Source organism: Hypanus sabinus, chromosome 3 (assembly GCF_030144855.1).
Source record: "Hypanus sabinus isolate sHypSab1 chromosome 3, sHypSab1.hap1, whole genome shotgun sequence".
Taxonomy (NCBI): domain Eukaryota; kingdom Metazoa; phylum Chordata; class Chondrichthyes; order Myliobatiformes; family Dasyatidae; genus Hypanus; species Hypanus sabinus.
The window spans coordinates 116,877,121-116,893,702 of record NC_082708.1 but is presented as its reverse complement, the minus strand read 5'-3'; the positions used below and the strand labels follow the sequence as shown (position 1 = coordinate 116,893,702).

The 16,582-nt window shown below is 37.9% G+C and overlaps 1 protein-coding gene across 1 annotated transcript in view; it reads left to right on the top strand.

Annotated features, from left to right (window-relative positions):
• Positions 1–16,582, top strand: part of mmaa (metabolism of cobalamin associated A) — a 50,068-nt gene that overhangs the window by 7,568 nt on the left and 25,918 nt on the right. Inside the window, exons 2-3 of the mRNA XM_059964999.1 lie at positions 618–740; positions 15,491–15,661. Of these exons, the coding sequence (XP_059820982.1) occupies positions 618–740; positions 15,491–15,661 (294 nt within the window). The remainder of the gene's footprint in view (positions 1–617; positions 741–15,490; positions 15,662–16,582) is intronic.

Below are 16,582 nucleotides of genomic sequence, written 5' to 3'. Positions count from 1 at the left end.
ATTATGAAAGGTATCATTGAAGTGAGATTTGAAAGAGTAATGTACAGGGCAGTGGCACAGCTTGTAGAGCTCTTGTGTCACGGCACCAATAATCTGAATTCAATCCTGACCACAGGCCCTGCCTGCATGGAGCTGGCAGATTCTCCACATTACTACATCTGTTTACTCTGGGTGTTCCAGTTTCTTCTCATGTGGTGTGGTAGGTTAATTGGTCATGTGGTCATGTAAAATGACCTAGTGTTGCATGAGTGCTAGAATCTGGGGACAGTGTGTGTCAGTGAGAATGTGTGGGGGGGGGGGGGGAGTAGAAATTGGAGCAAGACAGGATTGGTACCAAATTGGTTGTTGGTGGCCATACTAGATTTAGTAGGCTGAAAGGCTTGTTTCTATGCTGTATCTCTCTGACTACAACAGTGATAATACCTTGGCTATTAAGGGCTTCTGATTAGACTTTGCTAAGCCTATTTCAAAGCAGTAACTTGCATTCAATCATTTTATTCCACACCCTTTCCAATAAAATGTTTTTGTTCAATGTTACTGGATTATTTGGAGGAGAATTCAAAGATCTGAAAACTATTCTAACCTATGATGACTTAATGTACTGATTTGCTCTTCAGGACTGACTGGCCCGCCGGGAGCTGGGAAATCCACATTTATTGAAAAATTTGGGACAGTGTTGACAGGAAAAGGACATAAAGTTGCTGTACTAGCTGTTGATCCATCTTCTAAAACTTCTGGAGGTATGTAGAGTTGCACATAGTAGGATACCTTTAAGGCAGTTCAAGATCATGCATTTTTCCCTCCTACTCTCAGCCAGCTTAAAGTTCCACAATCTATATTTTTTGATATTTTAACTGCAAGCTGGAAATTCTTATCTGAATTTCAGAAGAAAATGAAGAAAATATTAAATTAGTAATATTATGTAATTACCCTGTTTTGACAGATCTTTAGTATTTTTCTTTAAAATATACCTGTACATAAGTTAAGTTTTTGTTGTATTAGTAATCAGGATATTTAATGACATTAATGCTTCAAGGTTGCTATTTATGTACAGCTTATTTAGTTGTTTCAAGAATTAGATTTGAGGTTATTTACAATACTTTTGTTTAGTCATTAAGTAATTGAATATATTTTTAAAATATCAATCTTTTTCCTCCCCTCCCTGTATGTTCCTGCAAGTCCTTTAGTATTTCAGAGATGACCGTGCACAAGTATCTTAAAACCATAATCCGATAATCTTGCAGTTGTCCTGAGATGTGGGCTGTTTGTCAATACTCATGCTTCCATAGGTAAAAGTGGCTCAAAGCTTGACTTTGTTCATAGTGTCTGGAAGCAATCTTGTCATAAAGGCAAAGAATAATACATTACGGAAGCAGGTCTTTTCGTCTAACTGGTCCGTGCTGACCACAACTGGTTCCTATTTCCTGCATTAGGACTCTAACCCTCCAAGCCTGTCTCCTTCATATTCAAATACCTCTTAAGTGTTGCAGCTGTACCTGCCTCAACCACTTCCACCTTAATTCTCCTGCACTTCATTAAGTAAAGATTTAGTTTGTTTCCCTATAACTCAAACCCTCTAGTTCAAGTAGCATCCTTCTAAGTCTGTTCTTGCACACGCTCAACTTGATATTTCTTATAGGGATATGACCTAAACTGTACACAATCCTCTAAATACAGTCTCATCAATAACATGTATAACAACAACATAATGTCCCTACTCCTAAATTGATGCCCTGACTGATAAGTACCTTTTTTACCACTCATGCTTTTGCGCTGGTGTTGCGTGGCTGTTTTTGCACTTGTACTCCCAGATGCCTCTGTTCCACAGCACTTATCAGTGCCCTGCCTTTCACTGTATATGTCAACCCTAGTTTGGATGTCAAAACACATCACCTTGCACTTATCCAAGTTGAAATCCATTTCTATTCCTCAATCCTTGTCCCTAACTGCTTAAGATCTTTGTAATTCACTAACCTAATTCACTATCAATAAGATCTCCCTAATTTTAATGTCAGTAAACTTGCTAATTGTTCTAATGTACATTCACATTGAAATCATTTACATAAATAATGATTCAGAAAGATCCCAGTACCAACCCCTGAGGCATCAACGTAATCCTGTATCTTAAAACTTGGACACAATTTCAACCAGGTTTCCTGTACCCATCCTGTTCAGGTTTACTTGGTAAGTCTTCCAACAAATTTCTTAAATTCTTGACCATTATTTAACAGGCTTCTAGCATTCCATTGTAAGATTAGAAAAACTGTTAACAATCCTCCTTTGAAGTCTGAGTATTGTTTACTACTTGTAAGGCATCATTAATAACTTCTAGAGTCTTTTATCTGTAGATGTTTTCCTGCAGCTTTTAATATAATTTTAATTTTTTTCTGTCTTCCTTTTAGTTTGTGATGTATTCCTCCTCCTCACACCCCTCCACCACCCTTCTTCTTTTATGCTATGTTGGCTCGCATCTATTAGAAAGGTGCATTACCACCACCTGCTATAATGGAGTATGAAGGGAGCCATGACAGACATTAATCTCCTTCCTATATGCTGATTCATCACCTCCTTTGATTCGGCACCATGACAGTGGTGCCGTCAGCAAACTTAAATATGGCATTGGGGCTGTGCTTAGCCACAGTTGTAAGTGTAACGTGAGTAGAGCAGGGGACTGAGCACTTGTGGTGCACTTGTGCTGATGTAGATCGTGGAGGAGGTGTTGTTGCTAATCTGATCTGACTGGGGTCTTCAAGTAAGGAAATTGCAAAAGAAGGTATTGAGGCTAAGGTATGAAGCTTATTGAGTTGTTTTGAGGGGATGATAGTATTGAATGCTGAGCTGGAGTCAATAAAGACTGAACATCTTTGTTCAGATGTTTTAGGGTTGTGTGAAGAGCCAATGAAATGACAAATGCTGTGGACTTCTTGTTGCTGGTAATGAAATTGGAGTGGATCCAAATCACTTCTCAGGCAGGAGTTGATATGTTTCATTACTAAGCTCTCAAAATGCTTCATCACTGTGGATGTAAGTGCTACTGGATGATAGTCAATGAGGTAAGTCACCAAGTTTTTCTTGGGCACAGGTATAATTGAAGCCTGCTTGAAGCAGATGAATACCTCAGACTGCCAAAGCTAGAGGTAAATATCTCATTGAACACTCTAGCCAGATGATCAGCATAGGTCATTAGTACTCAGTTAGGTGCCCCATTTGGGCTGGATGCTACCCCTGGATTCAACTTCCTGAAGGATGCTCTCATGTCAGCCTAAGAGACTGAAATCACAAAGTCATTGGGGGCTGTAGGCATTTGTGTTGGTTCTTCAATATTTTGACGGTATAAGCGAGCATAGAAGGCATTGAGCTCATCCAGACATAGTGCCTTGTTGTCATCTATGGTTTCACTCTGTAAGAGGTGATACCATTCAAGCCCTGCTACAGCTGTTGAGCATCCTTCATTGATTCAAGTTTAGTCTGGAATTGGTACTTGGGCCTCTTGTAACTTTCTTGGTTGCTAAACTTGAATGCTCCTGATCTGGCCCTCGGCAGATTGTGGATCTCATGGTTCATCCGGGGTTTCTGGTTAGGAAAGACTGAATGATTATGTGTGGACACACTCGTCTACGACTTTTTATAAGGTCTGTGACAACCGTTGTGTATTCATTCAGATCCACAGATGAGTTCTTGAATGCAGCCAAGTCCAACAACTCAAAGCTATCCCATATCTGTTCCTCTGCCTCCTGTGACCACTTTGTTGTCCTAATCTCTGGAGCCTTGCTCTTTAGCATCTGCTTGTATGTAGGTAGGAGAAGGACAGCGAAGTGATCAGATTTCCAGAAGTGTGGTCTGGGCATGGAACTGTAGGCATTCCTTATCTTAGTATAGCAGTAGTCCAATGTGTTGGAACCTCTGGTGTTACAGGTTATATCCTGATGGTAATTGGGCTGGGAATTTTTTCAAAGAAGTCTGATTGAAGTCCCCAACTATGATATGAAATGTGTCGGGATGGACTGTCTCTTGTTTGACAGCATCATATGGTACCTCAAGCGCTTGATTATAGTTGGCCGCTGGTGGTTTGTTAACTGCAGTCAAGATCATGGAGAAGAACTCTCTTGGTAAATAGAATAGTTGTCATTTGATCGTTAGGTGTTAAAGGTCAGGGAAATGTGAATACAGCAAAACTGCTACATCGGAGCACCACTGAGAGTTTATCATGAAACACACACATCCACCTTTTGCCTTTTTGAATCAACAGTTTGGTCCATCCTGTGTAATTGATGTAATTTTAAACAGTTTTTAATATATACAGTATATAGTTGATGGGTGTTATAGTATTAAATCAGGAAGTTCTATTTATTGCTGGAGAATCCAAAAGAGATTCGAAAGGGAGTGGGTAACTAATTGGCCTTGTATCAGTAAAAAAAAATGCTGGAATCAGTTATTTAAATAATAATAGGGAGCCTGCAAAAGGACTTGGACAGATTAGGAGAAAAGAAGTGGCAGGTGGTATACAGTGTAGGAAAATGTATGGTAATACACATTAGTAGAAGGAATATGGCATTGATTATATTTCTAAATGGAGAGCAAATTCAGAAACCATTGGTGCAAAGATACCGGAGAATCCGAGTGCAGGTTTTCCTAAAGGTTAAATGGCAAGTTGAGTTGGTAGTAAGGAAGGCAAATGCAATGTTAGCATTCATTTTGAGAGAACTAGAATATAAAAACAAGGAAGCTAGGGCTTTATAAGACATTCATCAGATCAGATTTCGGTATTGTGAGCAATTTTAGGCCATCTGTCTAAGAAAGGATTTGCTGGCATTGGAGGGGGTCCACAGGAGGTTAACGAAAATTATTCCAGGAATCATTATATGAGGATTCTCATATATGAGGAGCATTTGACAGCTCTGGGCTTGTATTTGCTGGAGTTCTGATGAATGAGAGAGGATCTCATTGAAACATACCTTATACTGAAAAGCCTGGATAGAGTGGACATGGACAACAAAAGACCAGAGGGCTCAGGATTAGAATAGAAGCATATCCCTTTAGAACAGAGATGAGGAATTTCTTTAGCAAGGGAGTGGTGAATCTGTGGAATTCATTGCCACAGATAGCTGTGAAGACCAAGTAATTGGGAAAATTTAAAGTGAAAGGTTCATGATTAGTAAGGGCGTCAAAGGTTATGGGGAAAACACAAGAGAATAGAGTTGAGAATGAAAATAAATCACCCATGATTGAATGGCAGAGCTGACTCAATGGGCTGAATGGCCTAATGCTGTTTCTATATCTTACAGTCTTCTGGTCTAATTGTATTAAGACCGTCAGGACTGTAGATTTATGAAAGGAAGGTTTGCAGTATGTTTGACAAACGATACTTTTTTGTTATTGTACCAAGCAGAAGAGTATAGATGAATTGATGAATGAGGCATATGCATTTTAACAGATTAATGGAAGGATATACTTTGGAGAAAAAACAACTCCTAGAGGCATGATGCTATTTTGAAGGAAAATTGATCCTGAGAATGAATGTTATTGCATCATTAGTGTTAAGTAGTCATAAGTAGTCAGCATGAAATACTTAGCTTTACATATGGGGAAATGATTATAATCTTGAGAATCACACTCAAGCTTGTTAAGTCACTAGTTAAGCTTCAGCTGAAATGTTATGGACACAGAACAATAGCACAGTCACTACAGCTGTAGACTCAATGCAGAAACCTGGATTCAGTCCTGCTGTTTGGATTTTGCACATTCTCCTTTTGACCATGTTGGTTTCCTCTGAGTGCTTTGGTTTCTTCCCTCATCTCAAATGCATGCGAGTTGGTATGCTAATTGGCACTAACTAGCGCCTACCTAGTACAGGGGTCACCAACCTTTTTTGCACCGCGGACCAGTTTAATATTGACAACATTCGGACTGTCAAATTGGCGCTTATGGGGTGAGGCTGTATTAGGCTTTGCTCCAATCCTATTACTTTTTTTTTAACCTACAATCACCCCCTAACTGACCTATTTATACCTACTTTAAAGGAGCTGATATTTATGAATTATTTTTCGACTTTTTGAATTATTTTTCAACTCATCAAAATGTCTAAACCACGAGAAACTAAAGAATCGAAACTGACTAAAGAACCATCAACTTTGGACGCAATCGGGAAACTTATGGATGAGAGACTAGAGAGACTGGAGAATAAACTCACCCCAAAGTTTTCTTCGCTTGATGAAACTAAAGATGTTCGATGCAAATCTTCAATCACTTAAATCGGATATTCAACAACAACAAGCAAGAATTTTAGCTCTTGAAGATGCCGCTCGCCAGAGAGATCGTAAAATTGAAACTTTGGAACAAAAGCTATCTTCAACCTCTCAATTTTTGGAACGTTATAAATCCAAACTTATTGATCTGAAAATCGATCTCGAAGACAGAATCTGCGGATAATCGGGCTCCTGGAAAATTTTGAGAAGAGTGATCCAGTTGCATTTTTCGCTATATTTTTAATGGATGTTTTTGGCTCAGATGTTCTGGATACCCCTCCAATAATCGACCGTGCACATTGCATCTCTCGCTTTAAACCAGTTCCAGACGGAAAACCACGGCCTGTGATTCTCTGACTTCACTATCCTCCTACTAAAGATCACCTGATTCGAGCTGTCTGGCAGAAGGGTATGATCATCTTTCAAGATTTCAAATTTTGTATTCTGGAAGACTACAGTCCCGAAGTTCTGAGGGAAAGAATGGCTTTTAAACCGGTTATGTCGGAATTCCATCGGAAAGGCTACAAACAAGTGTTGCTATTTCCAGCACAATTGAGAGTCACTCTTCCCAATGATTCTCATCGGCTGTTTAAATCTCCAGCAGATGCCCAAAGATTTGAGGAATAGAACCTTTTACTATGAGTTGACTAACGTATTTTTATTACCCGTTTTTAATGGCTTTTTATTGTTTTGCCTTTTTTCTTTGCTAATAATTAGCCTACAGATTTGGACCTTTCATAATTTGATGATCCTTATGTGATAGCCAATAGTGTATTTTTTATACTTTTAAGTAAAGGTCTGTTTTTGGTTTACTTTGAGTTTTTTTAAGCTAGTATTCTGTTAGTTTTGTAAGTAACTAGTTAAATGTTTCTATGTATACATTTTTGCCTTATATCTTTTATGCTTAAGTATTAAGGTTTTTTTTAAACTTTCCTTTTCCAAGAAGTTGTTTCTCCTTCCCATAAGACCTCAGTTCTTAGATACGTCACATCCATTTGGATGTGTCTGAACAAGACTGATGACCTTTTTTTGAAATATTGGTTTAACGTTATTTACTTTTGGGTTTTAACGGTTTAGTATTTTTCTTTTTTTTAATCTTGCTTTTTTTATAATATTAATTTTATAGTTTAATCATTGTTATACTAACCCTTTATTCTTTTTTGAATATGGGCGGTTTGTGTCTTTTTTTTAATTACTTCTTCTGAGTTGTCGTCTTGAGAGATGGGGGCAAAATTTGTTTTAGTTTGCATGCTTGCCTCTTTCTGGCTTTTTCTTGGGTTTTCGGGGGGGGTGGGGGGGGACTCTCTTTTGCCTTTGCTTTCTGCTTAGTTTTCACTTCATGGGCTGACTTGAAACTACCAAAATGGCTGAAGTGTCATAACTTCCGGTTCCTCTTTGAACCTGCTCTCCTCTTCCGGATTCATGAGCTTATCTTCTCCTTAACCTTGTGCGTTAACTACGATAAATATTAGCAATGTGGATAAGATTATTAACTTTGTCTCTTGGAATACAAATGGCTTAAATCATCCGACTAAACGAAAAAAAATAAAGTATTCCACAGAATGAATGCTAATATCTTTGCACAAGAGACTTGTGTGAGGAAGGAGGATAGTCAGCGTTTGTTTTGGTTTTAGAAGGGCCAACAGTATCATTCGAATTTTCAAGCTAAAGAAAGGGGTGTTTCTATTTTTATAGACTCTTCAACCTCTTTTATACATTATGAAGCAATTTCAGACCCACAAGGTAGATTTTTGCTCCTTAGTGGTTAACTTTTTAACCAAAAAGTTGTTTTAGTTAATGTTTATGCTTCAAATATTGATTGTCCTGAATTTTTTAAGTGTTTATTTACATTCTTCACTAATTTAAATGAGTATATGTTGATAATGGGTGGGGATTTTAATTGCTGTTTAAATCCCTCGATGGACAGATCTAAGTCCACTCAGGTTCTTCCAAATAAATCGGCCTCTCTTATTAACTCCTTTATGGTTGATTCTAGAATCTCTGAGATTTGGCAGTTTTTACACCCCAACAACAAAGAATTTTCATATTTCTCTCATGTTTATCATAATTACTCAAGAATTGACTTGATCATCGTTTACTTACAGACGTTATTGATTGTAAATATAACTCTATTACTATCTCTGATCACGCACCTTTGAAACTATCTATTAAGACAACGGATTCATCCTCAAGTGTTAAATCATGGCTGTTCAACTCTACTTAAGGACTCAGACTTTCTTAACTTTATTAAACAATAAATTGATTTGTTTTTTTCAACAAATCTTACAGAAGAGATTTCTAGTGGAATATTATGGGACATTTTTAAAGCATTTATTCGTGGACAAATTATTTCATACTCTGCTGGAGTCAGGAAACGAATTAACACTGAAATACTTATATTGGTTGATAAAGAAATTGGTAAGACTTACTCTGTGACCCCTAGTAAAGAACTTTATAAAAGAGAGTTGAGCTTCAAATGGAACACAGTTTGTTATTATCCTCCTCGATTGAAAATCAATTAATTAAATTTAGGACTCAGTTTTATGTACATGGAGACAAATCTGGTAAATTATTGGCTAATCAATTGAAAACTGCTTCAGTTAAACAGCAAATCATTAAGATTCGTAAACGAGATGGCACTTTGACGATTGATCATAAAGAGATAAATAAAGCCTTTCAAGATTTTTATAACTATCAATCAGAATTTTCTGATGATTCTTCCATAATGGATGAATTTTTAAGAAAATTGAATATCCCAAAATTAATAGCCGAAGATTATATATTACTAGATGCACCTATTACGGAAACTGAAATAAAGGAGGCTATTTTTTTCAATGAATTCAGGTAAAGCCCCTGGTCCGGATGGTTATACTGAGGAATTCTTTAAATCTTTTTCTTCTATACTTTCTTCTTGGCTGTGTAAAGTTTTTAAAGATGCATTAACTGTAGGTAAACTACCACAATCTTTTTATGATGCCTGCATTTCTCTTATTCTTAAAAAAGACAAAGACTCTATTGAATGTGCATCCTATTGGCCTATATCTTCGTTGAATACGGATTCCAAGATTTTACCAACATTTTGGCCACTAGATTTGAAAATATATTGCCTCAAATTATTTCTGAAGACCAGACTGGATTTATTAAAAATCGTTATTCATCCTTTAACATTAGGAAATTAATTAATATAGTTTATACTCCATCTAAAATTCCAGAATGTGTTATTTCCTTAGATGCTGAAAAAGCATTTGATAAAGTTTAATGACCATATTTATTTAATACGCTGCAGAATTTTAATTTCAGCCCGAAATTTATATCATGGATGAAATTAATATATTATAAGCCCTTGGCTTCGGTTCTTACCAATAATCTAAAATCTCCCTTTTTTCAGCTGTTCCGTGGTACAAGGCAAGACTGTCCTTTAAGTCCTCTACTATTTGATATCGCTTTGGAACCCTTAGCCATTGCAATTCGTGACTCACCTAATATTTTTGGTATTACTCATGGGGAAGGGACTTCTAAGCTATCACTATATGCTGATGATTTGTTACTATACGTTTCTGATCCTGAGAGATCTATTCCTGCTATCTTATCCTTGCTTGCTCATTTTAGTAGCTTTTATGGCTACAAACTGAATTTTAATAAAAGTGAATTATTCCCATTAAACACGCAAGTTCCAATCTATAAACACTTACCATTTAAAGTTGTCACTGATAACTTATCTGGGTATTAAAATCACCAAGAAACATAAGGATTTATTTAAAGTTAATTTTTTACCCTTAATTGACCAAATCAAGCAACTTATTACTAGATGGTCCCCTCTATCTTTGTCATTGGTTGGTTGGTCGAATTAATGCTATTAAGATGATAGTTTTACCCAAATTTTTATATCTATTTCAAGCATTACCAATTTTTATTTCTAAATCTTTTTTTGACATTATTGACTCCAAAATATCCTTGTATGTGTGGCAGAATAAAAATCCTAGATTAAGTAAAAAATATTTACAGAAGCCTAAGAAGGAAGGTGGTTTGGCTTTGCCAAACCTAAGATTTTACTACTGGGCAGTTAACATTTGATGCTTAATATTTTAGACACAATTGGTGTCAATATCAAGCCCACAATGGGTAAATTTGGAGTGTAAATCTGTACAAGACTTTTCACTGTTTTCTATTTTAGGATCTTTGCTTCCTTTTGTTTTATCTAAATTGAATAAACAAATAACTAATCCTTTAGTTAAATATACATTACGAATATGGTTTCAATTTCGTAAATTCCTGGGCTTGAATAAGTTTATCTTATCAAGCCCTATTATATCTAAGCAACACACACAAAATGCTGGTGGAACACAGCCGGCCAGGCAGCATCTATAGGAAGAAGCACTGTCGACGTTTTGAGCCGAGACCCTTCATCAGGGCTAACTGAAAAGAAAGATAGTAAGAGATTTGAAAGTAGGAGGGGGAGGAGAAAATGCGAAATGATAGAAGACCGAAGGGGGTGGGGTGAAGCTGAGAGCTTGAAAGGTGATTGGCAAAAGGGATACAGAGCTGGAGAAGGGAAAGGATCATGGAATGGAGGCCTAGGGGGAAAGAAAGGGGGAGGGGAGCACCAGAGAGAGATGGAGAGCAGGCAGAGTGATGGGCAGAGAGAGAAAGAAAAAAAAGGGAGGTGGGGAAAAAACTAAATATATCAGGGATGGGGTAAGAAGGGGAGGAGGGGCATTAACAGAAGTTAGAGAAGTCAATGTTCATGCTATTAAGTTGGAGGCTACCCAGCTGGTATATAAGGTGTTGTTCCTCCAACCTAAGTGTGGCTTCATCTTGACAGTAGAGGAGGCCATGGATAGACAAATCAGAATGGGAATGGGATGTGGAATTAAAATGTGTGGTCACTGGGAGATCCTGCTTTCTCTGGCGGACAGAGCGTAGGTGTTCAGCAAAACGGTCTCCCAGTCTGCGTCGGGTCTCACCAATATATAAAAGACCACACTGGGAGCACCAGACCCACTACCAAGCACATCTTTCCCTCCCCCCTCTTTCTGCTTTCCGCAGGGATCGCTACTTACGCGACTCCCTTGTCCATTCATCCCCCCCATCCCTTCCCACCGATCTCCCTACTGGCACTTATTCTTGCAAGCGGAACAAGTGCTACACCTGCCTTTACACTTCCTCCCTCACCACCATTCAGAGTCCCAGACAGTCCTTCCAGGTGAGGCGACACTTCACCTGTGAGTCTGTTGGTGTGGTATAGTGCATCCAGTGCTCCCAGTGTGGCCTTTTATATATTGGTGAGACTCGACGCAGGCTGGGAGACCATTTCGCTGAATACCTACGCTCTGTCTGCCAGAGAAAGCAGGATCTCCCAGTGGCCACACATTTTAATTCCACGTCCCATTCCCATTCTGATATGTCTATCCATGGCCTCCTCTACTGTCAAGATGAAACCACACTCAGGTTGGAGGTAACAACACCTTTTATACCGGCTGGGTAGCCTCCAACCTGATGGCATGAACATTGACTTCTGTAACTTACATTAATGCCCCTCCTCCCCTTCTTACCCCATCCCTAATATATTTAGTTTTTTTTTCCCCCTCCCTTTTTTCTTTCTCTGCCCATCACTCCGCCTGTTCTCCATCTCCCTCTGGTGCTCCCTTCTCCCTAGGCCTCCCGTCCCATGATCCTTTCCCTTCTCTAGCTCTGTATCCCTTTTGCAAATCACCTGTCTGGCTCAGCTTCACCCCACCCTTTCCAGTCTTCTATCATTTCGCATTTTCCCCTCCCCCATCTACTTTCAAATCTCTTACTATCTTTCCTTTCAGTTAGTCCTGACGAAGGGTCTCGGCCCAAAACGTCGACAGCGCTTCTCCCTATAGATACTGCCTGGCCTGCTGTGTTCCACCTGCATTTTGTGTGTGTTGCTTGAATTTCCAGCATCTGCAGATTTCCTCATGTTTGCCTATTATATCTAACTTCTTTTTTCAGCCCTCTTTTATGGACCAAGCCTTTGTGTTATGGAAAACAAAAGATATACACGTTTTCGTGATTTATTTTTAGATAATACCTTTATGTCCTTTGAGCAGTTATCCAATAAACATAATTTGCCTAAAACCCATTTTTTAGATACTTAAAAATTAGAAATTTATTGAATAATATGTTACAGTCCTTTCCGAATTTATGTCCAATGGATATTACGGAAAATTTTTTAGCTCTGAATCCTTGTCAGAAGGGTTTAGTAGCCATCATTTATAATATGATTATGAAAGTACAACCAGTGATATCAGATAAAATTAAGAAGGAATGGGAAAAAGAACTTCATTGTCTTAACCCACGAAGCAGTGGGAGAAAATTTTACAGTTAGTTAACTCCTCTTCCATTTGTGCCAAATGTGCCCTAATACAATTCAAGGTTGTACATAGGGCTCATATGTCCAAGGACAAACTTGCTCGATTTTATTCTCATGTTAATCCAATCTGTGACAGATGTCACTCTGAAGTTGCCTCATTGACTCACATGTTTTGGTCTTGCCCCTGTTTGGAAAATTATTGGAAAGATATTTTTGGCATTATTTCAACAGTTTTGAATATCAAATTGCAACCTCATCCTATAACTGCAATTTCAGTTTACCAGTGGTGGATAATAGTCACATTAATGGCTAGAAGATCTACCCTATTGAACTGGAAAGAAATTAATCCTCCAACTACATTTCAGTGGTTCTCCCAAACTGTTCCCTATTTGAGTTTAGAAACAATCAGAAGTGTCATTTTTGACCCTTCAGTTAAATTTGATGAAACCTGGAGACCGTTCATTCAACATTTTCATATGAGTTAAACTGACCTTTCCCAAACCTTATTCTTATCATCTTTAATTATTTGGATAGAGGTGCAGAGTTATTGATACTATAAACTTGATATAATACAATAGTCCATGTCGGTTAGGTTAGCTGTGTTTTTTTGGGGGGTTTTTTTCTCATTTTTCTATTCTTTGTAACCTACTATGAGTTTGGGAGGCTATTATATATGGATTAATAACTGTTTGTATTTTAACCTATTAATTATGTACTCTCAAGCTCTCTGTACTTGATGTTTTTCTTATTATGCTTGTTTGAAAATTAATAAAAAGATTTAAAAAGACAAAAGAAAGACAACATTCTTGCGGACCAGCCAACGGTGGGGGTGTTAATCAAGACCAGAATATAGGTGATGAATCAACTATAAGTCACTTATAAATGGCTAATACACTCAATTTTGTTTCTAAAAGGGTTTACCTAACCAATTTAATATTAAACACACTTTACTTTCTTTATTGTCACCAAACAATTGATGCTAGAGCGTACAATCATCACAGTGATACTTGTTTCTGTGCTTCGCGCTCCCTGAAGTCCAAAATCGAAGTAAATACAATAAAAATTTAAATTATAAATCATAATTAGAAAATAGAAAAGGGAAAGTAAGGTAGTGCAAGTCAGGTCCAGATATTTCCCAGATCTGGGTCAGGATCTGTTCAGCAGTCTTATAACAGTTGGAAAGAAGCTGTTCCCAAATCTGGCCATACGAATCTTCATGCTCTTGAACCTTCTCCCGGAGGGAAGTGGGACAAAAAGTGTGTTGGCTGGGTGGATCTTGTCCTTGATTATCCTGGCAGCACTGCTCCGACAGCGTGTGGTGTAAAGTGAGTCCAGGGATGGAAGATTGGTTTGTGTGATGTGCTGGGCTATGTTCACGATCTTATTCACAGCGCATATTTTCCTCGTATGAACATATAAAATTATTGCAATACACCAGTGAGAGGACAAGGTAAGGGCCGGAGGTCCCTGTACCGGGGCTGTGGCGGTCACAGTTCAGAGAGTGACCAACCGAGTGAGGAGTGCCCCCCCCTCCCCCCCCCCCCGTAGGTAGGTAGGATCAATCGGCCGGCAAAAATTTGGTTCAAAGGATGACTTTCAGTAGATTGCAACAAGGTCACTGCTCTGTTACTTACAAAACCCCGAGCCCAAATTAGGTCGTCCACAAATATTTTAGTACCAGGTTCCCCACAAACGTACGGTGTGCTAAAGAGGTTTAGAGGCAGTGCACATCAGTACACGCCCTAGGTCAACCAGGAGGCATGCTCCAGGCGCGAGGCGGCCGATTACCTGAGGCTAACCAGTGATCCTTGGCGCGAGGGTAACACTGCAATTAGGTGACTGATGACCTCGAGTGTGTTTAAGTTCAACAGTGGGCATGACAGGGAATGAGGAAAGGTTCAGCTGACTCGTATCATTTCTTATCGCCAAATCATGTTGTTTCCTCGCAGCCCAGTAGCACATGGCAGTGGTTGGGGACCACTGACCTAATATATAGGTGAGTGGACTCTCGTACTGAGATGATGAGGTTGTAGAAGAATTTTTTAAAAATGGGATTGATGTAGGAATATCGGATAGTTAATAGTTGGTACAGATGTGGTGGGCCAGTGATCCTGCTTCCGCACTGACTATAATCCTAAATACTATATTTGGAGTGGTGTAGATGGTGATTACCAAAATGCACTAATGATATGGGTGTCTTCAGACTGGAGAAGTTTGAATTGTAGAGGATACTAAAGTGAGGCCAGTTTCATGCATGGAAAATGGGTGGATTTTTAATAATTGACACATGAATTAATGGCAAATGAAAAGTTAATTTGCATTTAGAATTTTTATACAGTTTTGTATGTATTATTTGAATGTGTGGTGTAATTAAATATAGGAATTCTTAAAGGATATTTGAGGATGTGTATGTAGAAAACTAAGTTGCATTGTTTCAAAAGCAACAAAAAAATGAGAATGCTAAAAATCAGAATCAGAAACAAAAACAGACATGCTGAGATTTCTGCCCAGGCAAAATTCTAAGCAGGATCTGTGGAGTGAACAGTGGGATTAATGTGTCACATTGACAATCTTTCAATAGAATTTGCAGTTTTAAAAGCACCAACTTTAAATAGCTCTTTCAGAGGACTAGTAGAGTTTATTTCTGTGTTGTAAAATTTTTGTTGTTCTGCACTATGCTTTCTTTAGCTTTATAGTTTTAACAATTTTTAGCAATTGTTTGCACATCTTCTTTAGAGACTCGAGGTTTGTCTGGAAACATGTTACAAAGACCCTTATTTTATTCCCCTTTTGGAACACATAAAAGTCATCTATATTAAAGCATGTTGCAAATTTATTAAAACTTGTCATGTGCACTACTATGTTTTGTGAAAGATTTTAATAAATGTTTTGCAATTACAAATTTTAGGATCACTTTTGGGTGACAAAACTCGTATGACTGAACTTTCAAGGAATATGAATGCTTATATTCGTCCGTCACCCACTTCGGGTATTTTGGGAGGAGTTACAAGAACCACCAATGAAGCAATTATTTTATGTGAAGGGGCAGGATATGATATAGTTCTTGTAGAAACTGTAGGTGAGTTATTCTGTATTTTTATCTTCAATTTTGCACAATGTAAATTTTTGAATTGTATTTTGAATCATCATTTAATCAGCCAAAATGAATATAATGTTTTGATCTGGCAATGCCATTATTACAGGCCACATTTTGGTGAATTGGTTATCTTGTGCTTTGCTCTGTTAAACTGTGTTCGTGTGTTTATATAATTTTAAAAATTGCTTAAAAGTTTACTGGAAGTTGACTGGTTCAGAGAAGCAGCAAGTGTCTAAGACCTTGATGAGTAACAAGATAAATTTCATATTTCAAGAGCTTTTGTAATTCAAGGACCTCGAGGAGGGGAAACAAGAATAAGGGAGTGAGTGGGTGAGTGGAATTTGGAGAAAGTGATAGTTATATCAGTTGGAAAAAGAAACTAAGAGACTGGTTTAGCAGAGGGAGATAAGGAAAGATGATAATGTGTTGAATATGTTGTCAAATAACATTTTATCTTTTAACCTTAATCTGCAAGTTCATTAACTGCATTGTGTTCGGACCACAGTCAACACAATGGAAAATTTAAGTCAATCTATTATTAACATTGCAATAAAATTTTGGAGCCTATTAAATTTGCCTTTGACTGTTTTACCAACAATCCCATCTTTTGAGACTTAAAGTACCTGATTACAAACTAATAATTATCCTCTCCATTGTCTTTAAGGCTTTTATATGCTTCCGAATATACAGGGCCCAGAAGTGGTGACGGTATTTCCACTAAAGCCAAATAAGTGATTTTATAAAGGTTTGGATTAAGTTCCTAACTTTTTACAACCCCCAAGCTCATGTTCAGTTTTAGAACAGCTTGAACTAATGCCACCTTCAACATTGTCTACACTGTTTTCTTAAAAATTGCACATTTTGTTTTCCAAAATACAGAATGCAGTATTTCCTAGCATTTGC